Below are 22436 nucleotides of genomic sequence, written 5' to 3'. Positions count from 1 at the left end.
GATGGACAGACTGCCATCTTTGTCCAAACAGAGACCCTGGGGTGAGGCCATGGTCCAGTTAAAAGGTGAAGGCTCATCTTGGGCCTCGTTGGTAACAACACACGGTGGCAAGGCTGGTCCTTTGGGCCTGAGCGGGCCAGGAGCCAAGGGGTTTCCCAGGATGTGTCTTCACTGTTGCCTCAGCATTCATTTCAAGGCTCAGGCCTGTTGGGAGAGCAGACATTAGGAACCTTGCACCATAGAATCTTCTCTCATCATGGTGTCCGGCCCTCTGCCTCCCTGGACATCCCGTCTCCTAGCGTAGGAGTGGTGAGTAGCTGCTGGGCGCTCTGAGACGAGCAGATGTAACGGCTTTGAGTCTTACGATCCAGCGAGCTCTGTCAACCAGGCAAGGGGGTCTCGGGGTCTGCCCTGGAAATGTCTCTGGGATGCTTGAAATGTAACCCCAGCTACTTAGGAGACGGAGGCAAGAAGATCACAAGTTCAAAACCAGGCTGGCTAGTCTAGACAACTTAGCGAGCTGTAAAGACAGCCAAGGAGGTATCTCCGTGGTAGAGTATGTGCGTGATGCCCTCCGCTCACTCCCAGGGCCACCAGGAACTGCCTCATACAAGCCCTGTTCCTTCAGCTCACACCCTCCGAATCAAGCTGGAGTTAGGAGTCCTGCAGGAGAGGTGCCAGGGATCACAGCTGTGGCTGTCACCTGCTAGAGCCCGAGAGCCTTCCAGGCACACAGCTGTGCATCAGTCTAGATGTATGACATTGTCATACTGGCCCTGGGGACCCGTGGGGGTGGTGTTCATTTTTAGCGAGGCCTGAAGCCCACTAGCCTGGATGTAGGAAAGGCATGGGTGAGATGGCTGAGGACCCTAGGAAGAGTCTGTATTCCACCTGCCTCATTCCTCAGTCTCTAGACTTCTGGCCATTGGCCCTGGGATCAGGGACAGAGAATCAAGACAGGAGAGATGAAGAGCAGGGGGCAAGCCATGGCTGAGGTCTTGCTGGCTCAGAATGAGGACTGTGGGGTGGACATCCAGGGTGCTCTTGCCTACGGGATAGCCAGAGCAGGACCTGGCACCAGCAGGGGCTCCCCAGGTGTAAAGGGTGCCAAGGGCAGATGAGATCAGTGAGCCCCTGCGAGAAAGGGAGCCTGTGGCCTCGGCACGGGCCCACTCAGCAGGGTGGGCCTTGAGTCCTGGCCTCTCAGGATTAAGAGAAAAACCCGTCCCACTTGTCCTACCTGAGCACAGAATCCTCACTCTCAGCTGGGAACCTGGCCTTGGTTGGGGTTTAGGCTGTAGAACCAGAGAAGGTTCACCCTAGCTAAGACAGCTTCTTCCTAGAAGCCACTGCCTGTGTCCCTGTGCTAGAGACTTAAGTGCCTTCCTATTGGGGCCTGCAGTGTGACTGGGAACTCGGCACTCCCAAGCAGACGCCATGAGAGCTCCCATCAAGACCCAGAGCAGGGAGGTAGGGAGGAGGGGAGGTGATGACAGGAGGGGAGCTAGGGCCAAGGGACTGGGCAGAACCCCTGGGACCCCATCGCTCCACAGAGAACCCTTCAGACACAGAAAGGCACACATGGCAAGGAATATTTTCTGCACATGCTCCTGCTGGTGGGAGCTTGACCACAATCTAGACCTCAGGATCCAGCATTCAGTTTACCAGCCTGTGAGGTCCAGAAAGGAACAGAACCCACGATGTTCCAGGCTGGAGGGGACAGGGCCACACAATCTACCTCTGCTACTTAAGTAGCTGCGTCACTTTGGGCAAATTTCTTAACCTCCAGAGTTCTTTGAGAAAAACATCAGGTCCCACTTTAGACATTAGAGAGAGCAGCTACAGAAAAAGACAAGCAACACTGGGAGCTTGGGGCCCGCCCACTACCTTCTTCCTGCCTCTGCAGCCCCTCTGCCAGTGCAGCCTGCTTTTCAGACCTCCGCTCTGCCTGCAGCCCCTCCCAGGCCTGCAGTTCTCACCTTGGGGAGAAACTCTGCTTCCTGTCCTCTGGTTTCACACTCAGGCATAAGGGGGGCTACGTAAGCCAGCTCCTGGGGAGAGATGGGGTGCAGGGTCACAGGGGTCACCTCAGCTTTTCCCCGAGATTGGTCTCCATTTGCCCGACGTCTCTTACCCCAGTGCCACCAGGTACTTCTGCTGCCTTCCTCCTATCCGGGAACAGGCTCTGGGCTCCGCTTGTCAGCGTCCCATGGCTATTGTTCCAGAAGCCTGCGCTGGGCTGTGGGGAAGACACAGGAAAGATGGCCCCAGACCTCTCCAGGAAAGTACTGCCCATGGTCTTCATGGGGAAGGGAGGAGGATCAAGGGAGGATCTGACAGGACAACCAGGAGGAGGGGGAAGAGGGAGGAGGAAGACTCCCTTCTCTTCCCGACTCCTGTGGATAGAAACTGTAGCCTTCTCTGAGATCACCTAGGAAGCTACCCAGGAGTCTGCCGGTAGCCACAATGCCAGGCCAGGTGGCCACTGAACATGGAGTTGCCTGCAGTGGGGGCTACTACTCACCTGCCCCCCCTCTGCAGGAGGCTGTTCAAGTTCCACAGACTCCATGACAGGAGTGCCCTTTGCCTCCTGAGGATACAAGATAGGGGTCCAGATGTCAGGCCCAGCACAGACAAGAGATACCCATACCTCATTCTAGTGGGCCCTGTGTTCCTGGCCCCTGTGCCTATTCTAGAGTGTGGACCCTGGACACCCTGAGCCCCTGTGGCCCGACTACATGCTCCAGGGTGATAACCGGTCTGGTGGGGACACTAGGCTATAGCAGGTCCTTCATCTTACCCAGACGTGCAACCAATCCCCAGTTCAGAGAGCCTCTACAGGAAGGCTCCACCGGATTGCCATCTTGTGTGGTCCTGTATGTGTGTGTTCCTGTGTGGTCCATAACCTTAGTCCTACCCTGCTTTCTCCCACCCAAAAGTGCCGGTCTCTATGACTATGTTTCAGCTTTGGAGTCTTCTGTTCTTGCCAGCCCACAGGGGCACCTCCTTCCCCAGGGCACTGAGGTGGCAGGGGTACCCTCTCTCCAGGGCACTGGTGGTTTTCCTGAAGGAGAGACCCTGAGGAAGACACCACAAGGCCTTAGTGCCCTAAGGAGCCCTAACGTGCAGACCGAGGAACTGTGCCACCCGACCACCCCCGTATGCCTCCTCTTAGTATACTCAGCCTCCTGTCATCCAGCCCTGGGACCTGTGCCATCTGAAGCTGGGTGAACGTCTCCTTCTGGGCCACCAGCAGCTTTTCCAGGCCCTCGTGTCTGCTGAGCAGATGTTCCACATCTGTCACTGAGCGCTGAGAGAAATGAGGATGCGGCTCAGAGGAGGGCGCCAGCCTCCCTTGGCCCTCCACGCTTAGCCCAGCGCCAATGAGCAGGCAACGGCAAGACCTGCCTCCGCTCACCCCATAGCTGGGGTCCAGCAGCAGGCCTTCCTGGGAAGCCAGCCAGGCCTCTGCCAGCTCCAGCTTCTGCCCCAGCTGCCGCAGGCCCTGGCTCTGCTCAAGGCGCTGCCCACGCAGGGCCTGTGTGGCCTGAAGCTCCTGCAGGTGTCTGTCCAGCTCCTGCAGACACTCTGCCACCTGCAGGAAGAGGCGTGGAAGCTTGGGCAGAGCTCCCACCCTGGCAGGGCTAGCCAGAGAGCCAAGCCCACCCAGATCCTTCCTTTCTCACCCTTCTTGGGGCTCCCAGGCCTTAGCAGTGAGGCTCATCCCACCCTCCGTTCACACCTCCGGGGACATGAAGAGGCTGTCATCCAGCAGCTGCTGCCCTTCCTGCCATGCGCTCTGGGCTTGACGGCAGCACTCCTGGATTTCTTGGTCCAGCTCCTCGTGCTGCTCAAGGAGCTGCTGAGCCCCCACCACATCCCTAGCCAGCTCCTCCGAGGAAAGCAGCTCCTGAGACCATGCTCTGCCGGACAAGGAAAGAGAGCCACTAGCAGAGCTGGCCAGGCAGCCTCCGGGACCAGGGCAGAAGTGCTGCTCCCCCGAAGCCAGGGTAGGGCAGAGCTAAGCTAAGCTAACAGTCCGTACAGGACCCCTGCTTACAGCCATTCCCGACAGCGCCCAAGAAAGGTGTGGCCCTGCGTGGCCTGCAACAGCTTCTGCCTCCATTCCTGGGCTTTGGCCTCCAGCTCGGCCCAGGCCCCCTGCACCTTGGTGAGCCACTCAGCCAGACCCTCCTGAGCCACAGGGTAGCGCTGGCCCAGGCGATGGGCCTCCATCTGCACTCTGGTCACCTCTTTCTCAATAGCTGTCAGTTCTCTCTGCAACCAGAACATGAGGTCAGGCCTCACTCTTGGGGAGGGCACACTCCCCATTCAGTGGCTCCTGGCCTGTGGCGACCCCCCTCTGTTCTGCTCTAAAGCCTGTGCCAAGTCCCTGGGCCAGAGGGGAGTGGTCTGATATCCTGGAGAAGTGGCTCGGGGCAAGGCCCAGGTGGACGCCGTCATCTGTCATCTCTGACAAGAGACTTATGAGGCACACAGATCTTTTGCCTGAAGAGTGGGGCTGGGGTGAGCAGCCCTGGGTAAGGCCTGTACCTGCAGACACCTATGCTGCTGCAGGAGCTGTGCAGGTGACAGGCTGTGGCCGGGGAACTCTCCCTCCAGCAGGGTAGTCTTCTCCTGCAGCCAGCCTTGGAGTGCTGAGACGGCCTGCTCAAAGCTCTGGCGCTCACGGGCTGCAGCCAGGTTCTGGGAGAGAACAAGGGGAAACCTGCTCGGGGCTCTGCTTCACTGCACAGCTCCACGCTACAGGAGATATGGCCTACCTCTCTACGGGCTTCGATTGCCTTGTTCAGCCTCTCCCAGGTGGCCTGGATGTGAAACTTCTGGGCTTGGATCTGGGGGAAGAACCTGGGTGCTTCTCTTTCCAGGGAGGCCATCAGCTCTCTCAGGGTCTGCACCTTGGCCTGGCCCAGGCTCTGGACTTCTCTGCTGAAAGCACCAAACGTGGCTTCCATCGCCTAGAAGGATGGAAGCCCAGGGGTTGCAGAGCTGCTACCGGCAGACTTGGAAACTCATTAAGGGCCCGGCCACACCAGTGGCCCCAGCATCACTTAGCCCTAGAGTTCTAGAATTACAGATTCCTTCAGGACCCCGCCCCCCCATCTTCAAACATGCCTTCTTCACCTAAAGAAGCCTTCCCTTCCTCTCCCCTGGGCCTACTGAGGTCTAACCCACCTCGATGTCTTCTAGATCCTGTCCATAGTCCTGGGACTCAGCAGCAGCCACCTTGGTAGTCAGCCAGGTATCCAGGAGCCGGGCCTCTCGCTCCAGCTGGTGCAGGCTTAATTGCTCACGCAGCGCCTGCCCCCTGCCCTCCGCCCTCTGCAGCAGCTGTGCGTGCGCCTCCCTCACAGCCTGCAGCTGGGACAGCACCCTGGGACTAGGACGGGAAGAAAGGGACAGCATAGAGCACAGCCCTCCCTCTCCAGTCTGGACCAGTGTCCTCTGCCCCCGTGACAGCGGCATCCTCATTTCTGCTCCTCTCCAAGGAGTGTGGCTCTGGCATACCTGCCCAGGTGCTGCCCACTCTCCAGGAGGGCCACTGTGTGTTGTAGCTGCTCAGTGCGACTGCTGAACAACTCCAAATCTCTTAGGGTAGTCTCCAGACGCTGCAGAAGAACCAGTGTGCCCTCAGCATCCTGGCCCAGGTCCTCACTGTCCAGAATACGGCTCCGTTCAGCTAGCCAGGATCCCGCCTCCAGGAGCTAGGCAGTGTAACAGCAGGAATTAGCTTCCTAGGCCTGGTGTTTCACTTGGAAACACGGGCAAGGGCTCCCAGCCTCAGGTTTCAGAGTGGGGTGAGGGGATGGACTGGGGGAGGGTGTCCTCAATCAGGTGCATGGGAAAATTGGAGAGTTCTCATGTAACAAATACAATTTACTTTTGCTTCTCAGAGACAGGGTTTCTATTTAGTATAATAAAAGCATATGAAAAATAAAATCAAGTTTTAGTCAACAGTTCTTACTTCATATTTTTCTTTTCTTTTATGAGACAGGGTTTCACTTTAGACCTTGGTTGGCCTGGGACTTGAACTGGACCTTCCTGTCTGTTTCTTGAGTACTGGCCTGGTTTCTAATTACTTGTTTTTTTTTTTTTTTTTTTTTTTTTGAGACAGGGTCTCACTATATAGCTCAGCCCTCTAGGTGCTGAGAATACACGGCTCACATTTCCTGCTACTTGTTTAGTTTGAGGGGTAGCTCAGATGTAGTTGCCAGGTGATGGCTCCAGGCAATGCTGACCAAGTTCTAGCCGAGAACCCCAGGTATGGAAGAAATGGTGAAAGTCAAGCCCAGTGCACTCAGTGTTGTGAGCAGAAGCCACAGCGCTCTCCCTGCCCCTGGGTCATCTTTCAGTCCATACACTCCTGGTGTTCTCAGGCTGGCTCTGACATCTCAGCATCTACAGCATCCTCTCACCTCCATCAAAACCTGCTGGGCTTCCAGAGCCTGCTGCAGCATCCTCCTCCTCCGTGCCGCCTCTGTCTGAAGGTGATCTAGAGCCACCTCCAGCTGCTGCACCCGGGCAGCCACCTCTTCCGCAGCAAAGTGTCCAGCCTGCACAAGCTTGTGACCTGTACCCACCACCACCTGGCTCTGAGCTGTGTGGCTACTGATTTCATTCTCTAGATTCTGCAAAGGACAAAGGACCAGAGAGGTACCAACAAATTGGGAACCCACACCCAGAGCTGGGCCAAAAGATCCTTCAGACTTCTAAGGAGTTTCCATCCCAGGATTTCCAAAGAAACTAGATGTCCCCAAAGCAGAGGCTTTGCTGGATCACAGTGCCCTGTCCTCGACTGTGAGCCTCCAGCTCCTCTGAGGCAAACCCTCCCCAGCCTCCCGGCATGGGCCAGCACCTGGTGTTTCTCCTGCAGGTGCCGCACGGTGCTCAGGCTCTGGCCATAGTCCTGGGCTGTGGCAGAGGGCAGCTTCTCCTGAAGCCAGGCCATTTCCTCATCAGCATCCCTGAAGAACTGTAAGAGTAGGCTCTGGGCTTCCAGGGCCGCCCTGCGCTCTTGTAGGGACTCCTGAAGGCTCAGGAGCCTGAAAAGGAACCAGAGGGGGCCACGGCCATCCATGTTAGAACTAGACTATAACAATGCTCATCGACTCTGTGCCCTTCACTGAGGGCAGGAGAAAAGATGAGAGCCATGCCAGAAGGCAGGAGGGGTGCCCCTCCAAGAAGGCAAGGGTGGGTTCTCCTCCAAGAAGGCAGGGATGGGGGGGATGTCCCTCAAAGGCAGCAGGCAAAGGAGGGCAGGGTATCAAACCAGGGGGCTCTGGGCAATCTACCTCTGAAGCAGCTGCTGGGCTCGCTCTTCCACACCTTTGGCGAGGCAGTGGCCTTCCTGAAAGCAGGCTTGGGCTTGGCCCTGCAGCTCCTGCACTTGCCTGGTCTGACTAGCAATAGCTGCTTCCAGCTCCCTCTGCACCCCCAGGAGCTCGCCCACCCTAGGCAGGTCCTGGCTTTTGACGGGGTCTCCCAGCTCTGCTTCCATGGTCTCTAGCGAGCTCTCCAGTTTCTCCAGCATCTTCTGCAGATGCAGAGCCTGGGGCAGGATGTAAGAGAGTATCAGAGAATGGGGGGTGGTGTGTCCTAGAGTCCTGTCCAGTGAGTTGCTTCACAGCCCCTAACCTCACCTTGCGGGCCCCCTGTAGTCTGGCCATCTTCTTCTGGCAGTTGGCCTGCAGCTCAGCCCAGAGGCCTCCTAGTTCTTGCAGCCTCTCCTGGATGGTCTCTGAGGCTCGGTGGCCTCCTTGTAGCAGCTTCTGCCCCTCCTACACCAGACATTGTACAGACATCTTGGACTAAGGATGCTGGTACCCTGGTACCAATGACCAGCCTGCACTCTGTGTGACATGGGACAAAGTTCCATCCCTCCTTCCTTTCCAGTGTCCATCCTTTGTCCCCCTCCCCCCCCCCGCCTCATTTTCGAGACAGAGTCTCACTACACAGCCCAGACTGGCCTCAGACTCACTGTGCAGTTCTTTCTGTAATCCTGAGTGCTGGGATGACAGTCCGCACACCAGACTGGCTCTTCCTCCTGTCTTCCCTGCCCTTTTCACTATTGTCTAGCCTCAGCCTCACAGCGCTGGCGCTGTGGGTGTGTGTCCACACCCAGCTTCACAAGTTTCATACTCTACGTCTCTATGTCTTCTCCCAGGCAATGGAGTGGGGTACTGATTATTGGTTAAATGATGTAACCGAACACAAACTACTTAGCAACGCGCTTGATATCAGGAGTAACCAGCTTGGGGCCAGGATTCCCTTCCAGACAGAAGGAAATATTTAAAACAAAATCAAAATAAACATACAGATACTCTGTTTTGATATCCTGAGCTGCATGGCTGCTGGCTGTGTCTTATTGTCCCAGTATACTCTCTATAAAATTATCGAAAAGGTGCCATTTTTGAAGAGGGACTATCTGCGCACAGCCTGCACAGAGAGCATGCAGAGGACAGCAGTTGTCACCACTGTGAGTCACACCTAGCTGCGGGGGTGTAGGGGACTAGGCTGTGGCCCCTCAGCCTCATGGAACCTCACCGTCTGCAGCTCCCGTTGCTGGTGAACACTGGCATCCAGCACAGCCTGGAAATGCTGCTGCTTCTGCAATTGTGTTTGCATCATGGTTGGGTCCTGCTGGCCCTTGTCCAGAGCCACCAGGTTCTTCTCCCTCAGCCACGTAGCGACCTAGCACAAGGACAGAACGAGGCTCTGCATTCCCTAACCTCTGGAGAGCCTCTGAGAAAGGTGTGCCCCGACAACCCCCTCAGCCCAAGCAATGGGAACCTCATCAGAATCCTGCAAGAAAGTCCGAAGCTGCCGCAGCTCCTCCAGCTGGCGACCCCACACCCTTGCTCGCTCTGTGAGTGCCTCTTTCCTGCAAGAAGAGGGTTTCATGGACTCCCAGGCTCAGCTGCCAGGAGATCAGAGGCCAACTTTTGGAAGCTAGTTCTCTCCTTCCTCCAGAGGTTCCACCAGCTGAAGCTCATACAGCAAACCCTCTCACCTGCTGAGCCATATTGATAATCCCACCCCCGTTTCTTTTCAAGACAGGGTCTCACTATGTAGCTCAGTCAGGCTTCAAACTTGCTATGCAGACCAAGCTGGCCTCAAGACTCTTGATCCTCCTGTGCCCCTCCAATAAGTGCTTGGATTACAGGTGTGTGTAACCATGCCTGGCTTTAGCCACTTTTTGGATTATGCATTTGATTATACTGTTAGCAAGAGTACACACACATATTTTAATATTTAACACATTTGATATATGGAAGTTACATTATGTATTAATTTATATAATATATACATATATTTATCTTCAAAACAATGTATTAAAAACATTAGCAGATGCACACAGAATAAAGTTCTGATCCTCCAGCCCAGGGGCTATGAATAGTTTCTCATTAGCCTTTCCCTTCCCTGGTCTTAACCAGAGGGCATGGAGCTGGGGAAACTCGAGGCAGACTGAAGCTGAACAGCCTCCTGAGTATGTCACAGCCTGGGGCGAGGGAAGGGGCCAATGCCACCCTGCTGAGGTTGACTAGGCCTGCAGGAACTGCCTAATGTAACAGAATGGCAAACTAACTTGCTGTTTGCCTACTCAGACCTCCATGGATACCCAGGAAATCTACCTGCAAGAACAGAGAGGGATGGGGCCTGTGAGAGGACCTGGGTTCAATTCCCAGCACCTACAGGACAGCTCACAATCATTTACAACTCCAGTTCCAGGAAACCTGATGCCCTCTTCTGGCCTCTAGAGGCACCAGGCAAACACATGGTGCACAGACATACATGCAGGCAAAACACTCATACACACAAAATATAAAGAGATAAGTAAGTAAGCGGGAGGAGATATACTAGCTCCTACCGGAGCACCAGCCCAAGGAGCCACAGAAGTGGGAAGGAAGGTAGCCCCAGCTAGTCTGGGACATGGCTTTTGACTATCTCCGCTTTGGTCTATACACTGGAGGAGCTGGGCCTGCTGAGCCACAGGAGCCGTTACAAGGGGGAAGGCAAGGCTAGTGTCATGAAATGTGTAGGCCATGCAGGTCTACAGTTAGCTTCGATTGCATAAGAGATCTTCAGCCTACTCAGGGCATAGGCACCGTGCTAGGACCCCAGGCCCTTAGAGGCAGATTTAAGACCTAACTAGGGTAGTGAAATCTGCCTCAGGTACACCCATTGGGTAGCAGAGCGACTCAGGACTGACCTAGCATGTTCCTGTCCCTTCCACGTCATTAAATCACTTCCTCTCGGTTTTCTAGCGTGAGTTTCTTAGTGGGGGAAGCTGGGAAGAAGGAAGTGGATGCCATATATTGTCTGAAGGAGAATAGGCCGACATATTGCCGGGTCAGGGGCAGAGGATACTCCTAGTGTCCTACCCTAGGCTTTGGAAAATGCTAGTAGTTGAACCAAGTATTTGAATGAGAAGGGAAGAGCTTGGATAATAGATATCCAAGCTAGCTCAGCCCAGTTCTCATCATCCCAGAGCCACAGGTACCTCAGGAGTAGGCCCTGGCACCTAGCCAGGATGCTGCGCGCCTCAGGGTGTCCACTCTGGTGCAGGCTGTGGGCTGTGGCCTCCAGCACACTCATCTCTTCAGCCCTTGCCTTCAGGTTCTGTTTGCGCCTCTTGTGCTTTAACAGAAGGGTTTCCACAGCAGCCAAGGGGTCCTGCTGGAAGTGGGGTGCTGATGCTGACTATAGGGTTGCCACCACTCCACCGTGTACCACCCGCTTCCCTCTAGAACCCCTTTCCACAGGCGGTTGACCTCCCAGGGACACTGCTCAAACCCCACAAGGCTGCTTCTAGCTTTAGGATAGGGGAGACAGCATCTGTGTCCATTTCCAGGGTTGAGGGCTTCCCTCTCTCCTCCGTGCTCTGAGTAGGACTGTGTTGGCCTGATTATTCCTCCAGGTCTAGGTGAGTTCTGCTTGTCTGTTTCTGGGGCTGAGGCGATGTTGGAATGAGGACAGAGGGGAGAGAGCTGTGAGGGAGCGACCAGCCTAACCATCAGCTCACTCCGTTGGCCCCTCAGACCCTACCCAAAGGGGCAAGGACACTTAGGACGGATGGTAACCGCTCCTGACTCAGACAGCTTGATGAGTGCTCCTGGCCATTCTTCTCACTCCTCTTGGGCACCTACCGCAAGTCCCTCACTAGCTAGAGAGGACTCCTCGCTGCCGAGCCAGCGCTCCACCTTTTCCACAGAGCTCAGAAGTAGCTGGTGAAAAAATGAGAAGAGAAAGTCAGGAGAGGGCCCAGTGACTATGCAGACAGGGCTGTGGTCTTTCTGGTGGCTCAGTTGGAGAACTAGGGGCCTGGTGCCATGACACAGGAGCGGGTTGAACGGCAGCAACACCCAAGAGAGGCACTCCTTTCAGCTTTGGCCTTGACCAGGGCTGTGGAGGTCCTGAGAATGGGGTAAGCTGGAGCTGGCTTGGGACCCACCTGCTGCTCCAGGGCTTGTTGGAGCTGCTGCTGCCGCCTCTGCCATGATTCTTCTAAGCTACTCAACTCCTGTTCAGCAGCAGCCAGGGGCTGATGAACCGCAGAGGCCAGTTGGTATCCAGACGCAAGCAGTTGCTGCTCCATGCTTCGGGCCAGGCTAAGGCTGGCTGTTCGGATATCCAGCTCAACCTGTAATAGGCCCAACATCAATGCCCTGTAGGCTGGGACTTAGCAGAGGTCCAGCAGAAGGAGACGGGAGGATGGAATCAAGAGGATGGAAAAGGACAAAGTTGGTCAGGAGACAGAGAAAGGTCACAGGAATAGGGGGTAGTGAAGGGGTGACATCTGAAAGGCCTAGCACCTTGGGACTGTGGCTCACCTTGTATGCCTGGTGCTCTTGCAGCATGTACTGGGCTCTCTCGGGGCTGCAGGGGGTGCCCCGCATGCCCATCGCAGCCTTCAGTCCCTGTGCCCAGTCCTGCAGATCCCACAGCAGCAGCCGGAGCTTCCAGGCTTTGTGGCCCACATCTAGTGACTCCCTCCTGCTCACAGAACTCTAGTTAGTACTAGAATCATGGAGCCCCCCGCTCCCTCATGCCCAGTATCCTTTAATCCCCAAGAAGGTCTGCGGGCTGGGAATTCATCGGTAAATGGTACAGAAATTCAGGAGAAAGAGGGGTCAAAAGGAAGTGTGTGGATTCAGAACTGGGTGCGGGGACCGTTCGGCACGGGACTGAGGCCCAAGGGCTCATACCACTTCTGGGCCCTGCTCCAGACCTTCTGCCAGCTGTCCATCATTTCTTGTCGCTTATGACTAAGGCCGTGGGCAACCTCAGGACTGCTCTTGCAGAGGCGGTCAACCTTACCCTCAAGAGACTGTGGGGATAAAGGTCAGAGGCCCGGGCTATGTGGGTCTTAGCGCATGGCTCTCAGGAGCTCACCAGGGCTCCCCAGGATGTATCTAGGGCCTGGATCCCCTAATCGCACACCTCCACCTGAGTCTGGATGAGGCCCATCCCCTGCTGCAGCATTTCCCGTTTCCATGACAGCCTCTGTACATTCTCCAGATCTTCTGTACTCTCCAGGGCCTGGATCAGGGCTTCCTGGCAGGGTGGGAGGGGGAGCCATTGCAGGTTAGGCCTAACTTCAGCTGTCCCCTCGTCACAGAAGCCTAGCCACCTCTGGCGACAGTGGAGAATGTAAGCACCCTACACGAATCCCTTCCTGCCAGCTCGGTGGGACTGGAGCAGGGCCCTGCACCTGACCAGAGGCATTTTCCTCCTGTGAAACCACGAGAGTTCTGGGACAGGAGTTTGGGTCTTGACTTTCCCTGGTAAGACGCATTGAGTTTTGTCTCTTAGACTCTCATCCCTCCGGGAAGAGACCTGGGTTAGTTGTGAGGCCAGGACCCAGGGGAAGAGGATGCTGTCCCCGTTGGACTTCTCAGGTTGCAGAGGTCTCATTTAAACTTTCCCCAAGCTCTCAGTCCACCTGCATCTCTGTGGGAGCTGACACCATCCTGGACCAGACCTCTTCTGGACTTTAGACTTGCTTAGGGTCCGGGGAAAACAGGTGTGCTCTGGCCGCTAGACCCATCACACACCTGGGCTAGACAGAGGCAGGGGGACTGGCTCGGGAGCTGCAGAGGTGTGTGTGGGGTTTAGTTTAGATTCTCTGGTGGACTCCTAGTGGGACCCAGCTGAAGAGCCAAGGCGGGCCAGGGACTGGGGTCATGGGACAGTCAAGGCCGTGCCCCTCCCAACTCAGTGCACAAGGAGACTCTTCACTCTCTACCTTTTCCCTGATCTGCTCGGTGACGTCATCCAGTTCACTGGACAACGTATGCATCTCCAGGGCTGCTTCAAGCCGCTGCTGATACAGGAGCAGGTTGTCAAGGAAAGTCTTCCACCTGACGAAAGGATGGGGGTGAACCTTGCAGCCCGCGGTGGCACCCGGCCCCTCTTCCAGCCCCACTCCTCTCCCCAGCCTGAGACTGACCTATCGTTGAGCTGGCTTTGCCGCTGGCAGATGGTCTCAGATTCCTCGGGGCTCTGGTTCTTGAGCTGCAGTGACAAGTTTTTGATTCTCCTGACGTAGGTGTCATCCACTGTGACCTGGGGGAAGGCGGAGGAGTGGACGCTAGCATTACTTGTTCAGGGCCTCTCCTTGGAAAAGCCGTGCCCTGTGAATGCAACCGCCATCTTGGGGAGTTCAGTTCAGCTGTTGCCACTGGACAAAGATCATCCCAGCTGGGCTTGTTGATGTTTGCGCTCCCTCGTGGGTGGGTGGGGGTTCACAGGGCCCTCACCTGAATATCCAGGTGCTCCGTAGCATCTGCTGCATGCAATTCTGCCTTAATTGCATATGGGGAAGAGGCTAGAGTGTATGAACCTGGGAAGAGTGCGGGAGGGGGGCTCCTTCAGAGCCCTCATCCCTTCCAGGTAAGGCTTCTCAGCTTGTTGGGGGAAGAGAACCCACATTCCTGTATTGTGCTCCATAAGGAAGCCCAGTGAACCCAGGATGAACTTTGTCTCAAGTCTTTATTTGTCCCTGGGACCTTGGGAGAAGGGGGAGATATTGCTTATTTCCCCCCTGGGAAGGAATTTTAGCAACCACAGCACATTTGGGGAGTGGGAGGTGGCTGTTTCCTCTGCAGTAACTGGAGACCACCGCTTCAGCTCTCAGGCAGGGAAACAGGGCTTCTCAGAACGAGGTCCGGGTAGGAGGAGGAAGGTGGCCACAGGCCCATGAGTAGTATGTAAATTTAAAAATGGAGCTTGGACACAGGCAGGCTTACAGGTCCTCAGGGAGGGGAGCCCCAGCAGGGTGATCACAGGCTTCCTGTTCCCACATTTGTACCATTTAACTCCTCTTAATCCCCAAAGCCCCTTTCTGTAAAGCGGCTCATCTGAGAGGCGATCCCAGAGCACAGCGGGGCTCAAAGGGCCATGAGAGAGAGTCTCAGGACTCGCGCCCAGGGAGGAGCCCCTTCCTGCTGTACCATGTGGCGCAGAGCCAGCAAATGCCACCACCAGCTAAGGATGTATTGGGGTTGAGACTGCAGCCTTTATCAAAACCCTATACACCTGTATAAAGGTTAGCACAAGTATCAAGCTGACCCCCAAGCGGGTTAGCACACCCCTGTCTTCATTCAACATCTGATCATGAGCGTATTTGCCCATGTGCCCCTCTGTACTGCAGAAATAGATTCCCAGTGTATTTGGTCAGTGGTGTGGGCCAGGAGATGCTGAACTACTCGCACCGAAGGCAGGCATCGATGATCCAACACACTCAGGCAGAGGTTGCATCTTTTTTAGTAATTTTAAAATAGTAAGTTATGGTTGCAATTTTGTATAAGTTCAGAAGATTGCCGAAGTTTCTCAGCGGCTCCAGGGACCACCCCTGCTTCTTACCATAACACTGAAACCAGTCTACCAACTTCTCCAGAAGAGGGATAATGTTATTATAGGTGTAGAATCATGTGATCACCGCTACACACCTATACTCGCTCACCTCTGAGGAAGGCAAGCTACCCATTTCAGAGATGAAGAAACCAAGGATGGTCAGGTGCAGGAACTTGCCTAAGTGTGTCCAAGTAACACAAAGCCGAGCTTGAGCTTTCTCTGGATTCTGGAGTCCACCAGACAAATTTCCCAATGGGAGATACCGTGTCAACTCCTCCTGAGCACAGCCTCTCACCTGTAATTTGCGGACCCATCTGCAGAGCTGCAGGCAGTGCTCGTGGTTCAGGCCCATGTCACTGCTGTTCACCATCCTCTCCTGCAGAGGCCAAGGGTGGGGATGCAGTGCTTAGCTCTAGCCACTTGCAGCTGAAGCTGGGGCCATGGCAGGGCAGCTGAAGCTCGGGCTTCCCACCAGAGCTCCCTCCTACCATCCAGGAACCAGACAACTGCAGGCCTGGCTCTTCCCCATCCCATCCTTAGTTCCCGGTCCCCAGCCCTCAGTCTCCAAACGCCTGTTCAGGGGAGCCTTCACCTTTTCCTGGATCCAGGCCTCTGCGAGGTCCACTCTCTGCAGGAATTCCAGGAAGTTGCATCTGTCCTCCAGGGCCTGTCCCCGCAGGGTCACTGCCTGCCTCAGCTTCTCCCAGAGCTCCCACAGGGCCTTCAGCTTCGGGGAGACCTCTCCAGTCCCAGGGTGGCACTGTCTGAGGAGCTCTTCGCCTTGCTGGGAGACAGGAAGAGGGGAGTGTTCAGCACCTTCTTACCTGAAACCTTAGCCATCAACACTTTAGTCTGGGCTGAGGCTAGGGTTACCTTGGCAACAGAGGTCATGACCTGCTCGTGGGCCTGAACCTCAGCCTTGAAAACCTGGTGTTTCTGCAGGTGTTTCAGATAATCTTTTAGGTTTCCAAGAGGGCTCCAGGCTCTCAGCTGCTGGACCCGCTCCTGCATCCAGTCCTCAACCTGGTAGGGATGGAGCACAAATCCTATGATGTCCCATTCTGAAGACCCCCCCCGCACCCCTCAACTCCCTCAACTCTCATTCCACACTTGCAAAGTTCAGGTGGTGGGCCACTGGCCTCAGGGGCAGAGCTAGCAGTATCTAGTAAACAAGAACCAGGCTTCTAGCCCAGGAAGCCATGGCCCAGGCCAGCCTGAGCAAGGAACTTGGATGGGAGTCCATTTCAGAGGAGTGAGCCCCCTGTTCCAGGAATGTGTACAGCTATGTTCTCCTTCCGATAGCTCTTCCTTGCCTTGGCTCTGTCGGTGTTCAGCAAACAGAGGAGTCTCAGCCCAGAGGGGCTTCAAATCAAATGTTCTGGGCTCCGTGGCCTCCAGGAAGCCATTTAACCCCCTAAAACTGTTTCTGTCATCATAGTGTTCTGGTGTGTGTGACTGTCACCTCAGGTTGTACAATGTACTCTAAGGGTTGGGCAATGGGCAGGGATGGTCCCTGACCTGAGCTGCTGCCCTGGTGAAGTTGGCCATCATCAGGGAGGTGTGAAGGGCCTGGCCCCGGCTCACTGCCAGCTCCTTCACTCGTGCCCGGTGCTCCAGCACGAGGCAAAGCAGCTTCTGCCCCTCAGGGCTCGGGACAGTCTTCAATTGCTCACACAGAGCTGTTTCCTGTGGAGAATAAACACCTCATATGCTCTGCTCTGGCATCCTGGCCACTGACTTTCCCTCCTCCCATGGTCTGCTCTGGCATCCTGGCCACTGACTGTCCCTCCTCCCGTGGTCTGCTCTGGCATCCTGGCCACTGACTTTCCCTCAGCTCTGCGTGGTTAAGGGCTGGCTGAAGGCCCTGGCAGTGACCTTAGACTAAGTATATGCTCCTTGGGTGGCGGGGGGGCTGCAGTGTAGAGCACCCCAGCCTGTGTCTTTTCTGGGCATACACCCACCACACAGCCACCCTACCCCTCTTGGAGGCTCTCCCATCGCCATGTTCAGGGCTCCCTGAGTCCATCACCTTCGTGTCCTGGAGAGCCAGCACTTTCTGGAAAACCACGTGCTTGCTGATCAACTGCTCCACTTCTTCCACCGAGCTCCCCAGGGCGCCGGCTTTTAGGAACGCCTAAATGAGTATGAGGAGAGGTCAGAGCACTGAAGGCTGCCAGTGCTGTCTGCCAGGACAGTACCCCTGCCGCCTGAGTAGCTGACGTGAACACTGCACATGACAGGGACTGGTGAGGGGGAACGGGAACTCAGGAAGGAGGCCAACAACACTTCAGCCTCTGACAAAGTGGAGGTTATAGGCCATCTCTATCGGATTCCATGGGTCTCAGTGTCCAGGATGGGGAAGAGCAGGGCTAGATCTGGCCTGCGGGTGCAGTGGATGCCGTGGTGCCCTGGTGAGCTCCACTAGCCAACAGGGAGGACTCATCCACAGCCCTATCCCTATGTCCAAGAAAAGCCAGAGACTCAGGAAGAAAGGGAGGAGCAGACAGAGACATGGAAGAGGAGAAGGAGAGTCAGAGTCGGGGCGGCAACACCTGCCTCCTGGCGCGTGAGGGTCTTTGCCAGGCGCTCACACTGGCTGAGGAGACGCTGTTCTTGAAGCATGGCCTGCAGCTTCTCTTGCTTGAGTGTCCAGGCCTTGAACACCTGGTCACGTTCCTCCTGTAGGGCTTGAAGTCCATCCTGGACCTGAAGATGAGACAGTGGCAGTTGGGGCTGGAGAGGGCCACAATAGGTCCCCAGGGGAGCCTTGGAGAAGGGGCGGTGGGGGTGGGGGCCACTAATAGATCCCCAGGGAAACCTTGGAGAAGGGACGGTGGGGGTGGGGGCCACAATAGATCCCCAGGGAAGCCTTGGAGAAGGGGCAATGGGGGTGGGGGCCACTAATAGATCTCCAGGGAGGCCTTGGAGAAGAGGTGGTGGGGGTGGGAAAGAGAGCCCAAGGGGAGGACAGGATAGGCTGGGAGCATGAGAAAAACGCCCACCTCCTTAGTGGGTGCCCCTGTGGCCAGAAGCGCTTGCTGGCCCAGCTTAGTGGCTCGCTGCTGCAGCTCTTCCCTGGCTTCCAGTTCTGCCCGCAGCCATTGGTGGGCTCTGAGCCTGAGCAGGTTACTGCTGGGTTCCCAGGAACCCTCCTCCACCTGTAGCTCCTGATGCATGCTGGCCACCCAGGAGGTGTAGTCCCTCCCCTGACCCCGGGACACAAGGGGGAGCCACTGAGATGGGGTTGGTTACAAAGAACTGCAGCCTGCCTGAACCCATGCACACAGAGACATCAGGCTGCCTGAGACAGGGCTTCAGGGGAAACTCACAAGCCTCTGTCCCTTGGTTTCTCTGTCACCATCCAACCCAGTCCTTCCAGGATCGCAGACCCTTGCGCTTGCCCTTTCTGGCCACACTCCAGAACTGGAGGGCCTCAGTGAGTGCACACGTCTGTGTACACACACACCCCTCCCAAGAGTTGAGAGCTCTCACCGCTGTGTGGAATCGGACCAAGAGGCGTGCTCGCTCCAGCTGGGCCCTGCGCTGCTCCACACGCAACTGTAGGGCCTTCCAGGCTTGAGTTACAGCTTGCTGCTTCTGCTGGACAGCTGCCAGGGCCTGAGGACCTGGACACAGCTTCTGCACCCTGTCTCCAGCCTTCAGCAGTTCCTGCAGCTAGCAGGAAAGGGTGGGGGAAGAGAGCAGTCTCTTCACGAGGTGAAAGGGTCTGAGCATCCCAAGGTAGGTTCCCTGTCTGAGCACTCAAGCCTGGAAACTTCCTGGGCCATGCTCTGCCATGCACGGCAGCCCCAGAGAGAAGAACAAACAGGCCAGACTGGAGGGCTGGTAGCAACCTGCTTACCTGCTGTTCCATGCCTGCCAGCTCACGTGCCAGCCCCTCATGTCTCTGTAGCTGGTTCTCTACCCCACGCAGGTCCTGGGCCACATCATTAGGGAGGCTTGTCGTTTTCTCCTAGGGCAGAAAAGGCTCAGAGCAGGGCAGGAAGGAAGGGCGCGGCACTGAACCTGGTACATCCACGTCTAGAGTTCATACCTGAATCTGAGTAAGGACTTCTAGAAGGTCTCTGTGGGCTCTGAGGGCAGTCTCTGTGTCATGGAGCAGGCGGCTTTGGACACGGGTCGACTGCCACAGTTCAGACCAGGCAGCCCTACCACACAGAAGAGCAGCCAAGGGTCAGCCTGTATTCCCCTCTCTGGTCTGTCTAGCTCCTGACCTTATTTTTTTTTTTTTTTGCTTCCCAAACCATTATTATTATTATTTTTTTGCTTGAAACCTGTTTTATTATATGTAATTTTACTATGTTAAGTTAAAACCTTCCTTTTTAAACAGAAAAGAGGAATTGGTGTGGGAAGTCCTTCTGTACATGTGTTGCTTTTATTGGTTAATGAATAAAGAAGCTGGCTTGACCTATGATAGGGCAGAGTAGAACTAGGCAGGGAATACTACACTGAATGCTGGGAGAAAGAAGGCAGAGTTGCAAGACATCATGTAGCCCATGGTAAAATATAAAATAATAGAAATGGGTTAACCAAAGATATGAGCTAGTTAGCAATATGCTTAAGTGATTGGCCAAGCAGTGACTTAAATAATATAGTTTCTATGTGGTTATTTTGGGTGAGGGCAGCCGGGAATGAACGAACAGCCTCCTACTACAGTATCTCCAGCCTCAACTTCTTTCACAGACTACAGTGGAGGCTTTAGTATCTCCAGGACCTTGCCCCGTCTCGCTGAGCAAGCAGGATCCTGTGTCCCACAGAGAGTACCACCCTTTGTTAACACTCCAAGACACTGGGTCAGCACCCTCCCCCAAACCAGACCGTTGCCTGGGCCATCGCACTCACCGTAGATCCTGCTGCCTCTGGTGGGCCTTGGGTGCAGCACTGTGCCCACACTCAAGAAGGCTTTTTGCCAGCTGCTGGCAGGCTTCTACTCGTTGGGCACCAGTTTCAATTTGGTTCTGAAACTTGGTGAACTTAGTGCAGAGTTGCTGAGGAGAGAGGGGAGTAGATGACAGGATGGTCTTAGTCTAGGTGCTCAGCAACAGTGTAGAGCTGTGTGCCTATATTACCAGCACACTCCACCCCGAAGGCATAGTCCATGATTCTACTACGCCTTGTCCACCCAGCCCAACAGGACTCGCTCCTGTCACCCAGCTTCTGCCTCCTGCATCTTCCCTGCTCCTAGCCTCACCAGCGCACGCTCATAGTCTTCTCCAAAGTTGTCCCCTCCGCTGGCCACTTGTTTCCAGCTGGCCAGCCATCTCTGCAGGTCCTCGGCTTCTCTCGTGAATTCATGCAGCTTCAGGGTCCCTTCCAGCTCCTGGCCCCTGTGGTGACAGCCAGGGGTTTCCCGGATGTTAGCGGCTTGTTCATCCCCCTGATGGTAGGACCTGAGGGTGGGGGTGCTGAGGAGTGGAGTTATTTATGATCGTTGCCCAAGCCTTTGATATGGGAAGAAGACGTAGCAAGGCCAGGGTAGGGGACAGAGGATGCTGGAAAGAGATGGAGGGCTGGCATTTGAGGGCCCAGTTCCTGCTAAGTGGGCCTTTACTGCAGAAGTTAGAGAGAGGTGAGCAATGTGAAATCTCAGCCTTCTCCTGGTGCATCCTAAGGCCTGGGTTCCTGCCAGCAAAGGGCCACAGCCAGGGACAGTCAGCTGTTCCTAGGGCCCCTGTGCCCACTGATGAGAGGGTCCAGAGCGCCCCTCACCTTGCATCTGCCAGCTTCTGTAGTGCCTGCAATTGCTCCCGTACTGTACCCAGATGCTCAGTGGCATCGAGTCCACAGAGGGTCTGGAATCTCTGCTCAAGATCCTCCGTGGAGCTCCAATAAAGAGCTAGTTCCTGCCGCAGCATCTGCCAATGGAAGAGCCCAGACTGGGTGGTTCTTCATCTCTCCATACGCTACCCCCAACACAACCTACAATTCACCCCCAGGCACTCATTCATCGGCTCACACACTCATTCACTTACCAGTGAACTCATCCAGCTGCCTACCCAGCCATGTTCCACTCAGCTTCACCCACCCACTACCTACTTACCCAAGACTGATGGCACACTTACTCTTTTACAAAATGAGATATGGTCTTCGCCCTCAGAGGGTTCACTGCTTAGCCAGAAAGAGTAAATGGTGGGAAGGCTGGGCCAAGGAAGGGAGGGCACAGGAGCCATTATGTTGGAGCCCCAATATCAAAGTGTAAAAACAGACCGAACTGAGCAAGCCTCTGCATGCTTGGCATATGGAGGTTACCTGAGGCCAAGCCTGCGGGCACACCCTTCAGGGACAGCTCACTGAAAATCCTCAGCCACAAGACACCGCCAAACAATGACCACTGGGGCATGCAGGAAAGTATCCAGACAAGAGGACCTTTCCATGACAAGAAGCTGGAGTGCAGTGGGGCCGAGGCTTTGGGGTTTGATGGTTCTAAGAATCCACTCTGGCCTCCCTCCTTCCTCCCAGGGAGGCTTATGGGAGAAGATGGGTTTTAGGATGGCGATGGATTAACAAAAGGATGATATTCAGAGTCCCAGAGAAGGACACCTGTGACGGGCATAGGTCAGGCTGGAGCAGGAGACCAAGGAGGGGAAGGTGCTGGGTAGGAGACAGAGTTTGCGTGGAGAGGCGGGTCCAGGAAGGCTCCAGGGGGTAAACTCACTCCTACATCACAAGGCTGGGGCTGAACTGGCAGAGGAATGTGCTCAGTGGGGAGGGTGAGTAAGGTCTTAAGTGGGTGGTGGAAGGGGTTAGCCATGTGTTTAGAAGGAAACAGCAGGGGCCTGTGTCTCAAGAAGTAGGATGTGCCCTTTGGAGTGTGGCAGACATCCTCGTGGTCTATGGTCACTCGCATGGAGATACTCAGGACACAGTACCTGGTGTTTCCTAATGAGCCCAAAGGTAGCTGCTTCATCACTGCCATACTCCTGACTGCTTGCCAGAGGCCACTTCTCCTCCACCCAGGTCTTTATTTCAGACACACTCAGAAAGCACTGCAAAGAAAGATGTTGACTCACCTTGGTGATCCTAGCTGGAACCCTCCATCACCCGTTCCTGGTGGCCAGCAGCTAACAGAGAGGCTTTTGGACCCTCACTGGAACCAGCTGATTCTTAGCACAGCACTCTCCTCACTGGGCTCCCTCCATGAAGGTCCCACAACTCCCCTCTCCCACAGCAGACCCAGCTTCCACTGCTCTGCAGACCCCACCCTCTGTCTCCTACCTGCTGGATGGTGATGGCCTGCTGCAAGCAATGGGCACGTGCCTCACATGCCTGCTCCAGGTCTGCCCAGTGGCCTTCTAGCTTCTGGCACTGCTCCACAATGTGCTGAGCTTGGGGGTGTCCGGACACGGCTAGACTCTGACCAGAACTTAGTACCTCATGCATGCGGCCCACGTGAGCTTTCAGCTCAGCCTGGAGCATCTGCCACAAAACAATGGGATTCCTTTACCACAGATGCCCAGACTAGAATCGTGGGTGTCTCTCTAGGCTCTAGATCACTCGGCTAAGGATAGCTAGAGCAAAGTGGATTTGGGAATCAGGAC

General features: G+C 55.4%; 1 protein-coding gene across 1 annotated transcript in view; it reads right to left on the bottom strand.

Annotated features, from left to right (window-relative positions):
- Positions 1-806: 806 nt before the first annotated feature.
- The window catches only part of Sptbn5 (spectrin beta, non-erythrocytic 5), a 40497-nt gene continuing 18867 nt past the window's right edge, over positions 807-22436 (bottom strand). Inside the window, exons 26-65 of the mRNA XM_050133178.1 lie at positions 22114-22314; positions 21768-21884; positions 20608-20753; positions 20090-20225; positions 19741-19886; positions 18932-19046; positions 18740-18850; positions 18370-18552; positions 17880-18083; positions 17434-17583; positions 16907-17011; positions 16396-16563; positions 15751-15900; positions 15470-15661; positions 15173-15253; positions 13472-13587; positions 13268-13382; positions 12463-12576; positions 12228-12349; positions 11853-12015; positions 11474-11662; positions 11169-11246; positions 10523-10695; positions 8812-8902; positions 8566-8712; positions 7662-7799; positions 7314-7570; positions 6878-7064; positions 6438-6650; positions 5530-5726; positions 5197-5401; positions 4785-4979; positions 4555-4707; positions 4061-4278; positions 3743-3923; positions 3419-3595; positions 3209-3310; positions 2525-2590; positions 2135-2239; positions 807-2051 (exon numbers count right to left, since the gene is read on the bottom strand). Coding sequence (XP_049989135.1) covers positions 1932-2051; positions 2135-2239; positions 2525-2590; positions 3209-3310; positions 3419-3595; positions 3743-3923; positions 4061-4278; positions 4555-4707; positions 4785-4979; positions 5197-5401; positions 5530-5726; positions 6438-6650; positions 6878-7064; positions 7314-7570; positions 7662-7799; positions 8566-8712; positions 8812-8902; positions 10523-10695; positions 11169-11246; positions 11474-11662; positions 11853-12015; positions 12228-12349; positions 12463-12576; positions 13268-13382; positions 13472-13587; positions 15173-15253; positions 15470-15661; positions 15751-15900; positions 16396-16563; positions 16907-17011; positions 17434-17583; positions 17880-18083; positions 18370-18552; positions 18740-18850; positions 18932-19046; positions 19741-19886; positions 20090-20225; positions 20608-20753; positions 21768-21884; positions 22114-22314 — 6027 coding nt within the window. The 3' untranslated portion in view covers positions 807-1931. The remainder of the gene's footprint in view (positions 2052-2134; positions 2240-2524; positions 2591-3208; positions 3311-3418; positions 3596-3742; positions 3924-4060; positions 4279-4554; positions 4708-4784; positions 4980-5196; positions 5402-5529; positions 5727-6437; positions 6651-6877; positions 7065-7313; positions 7571-7661; positions 7800-8565; positions 8713-8811; positions 8903-10522; positions 10696-11168; positions 11247-11473; positions 11663-11852; positions 12016-12227; positions 12350-12462; positions 12577-13267; positions 13383-13471; positions 13588-15172; positions 15254-15469; positions 15662-15750; positions 15901-16395; positions 16564-16906; positions 17012-17433; positions 17584-17879; positions 18084-18369; positions 18553-18739; positions 18851-18931; positions 19047-19740; positions 19887-20089; positions 20226-20607; positions 20754-21767; positions 21885-22113; positions 22315-22436) is intronic.

The sequence above is a fragment of the Alexandromys fortis genome, unplaced genomic scaffold, assembly GCF_014885135.2.
Source record: "Alexandromys fortis isolate MF-2015 unplaced genomic scaffold, M_Fortis_MF-2015_v1.1 scaffold_6, whole genome shotgun sequence".
Classification (NCBI taxonomy): Eukaryota; Metazoa; Chordata; class Mammalia; order Rodentia; family Cricetidae; genus Alexandromys; species Alexandromys fortis.
The sequence above is the reverse complement of the archived record's forward strand: the minus strand, read 5'-3'. Positions and strand labels throughout refer to the sequence as shown.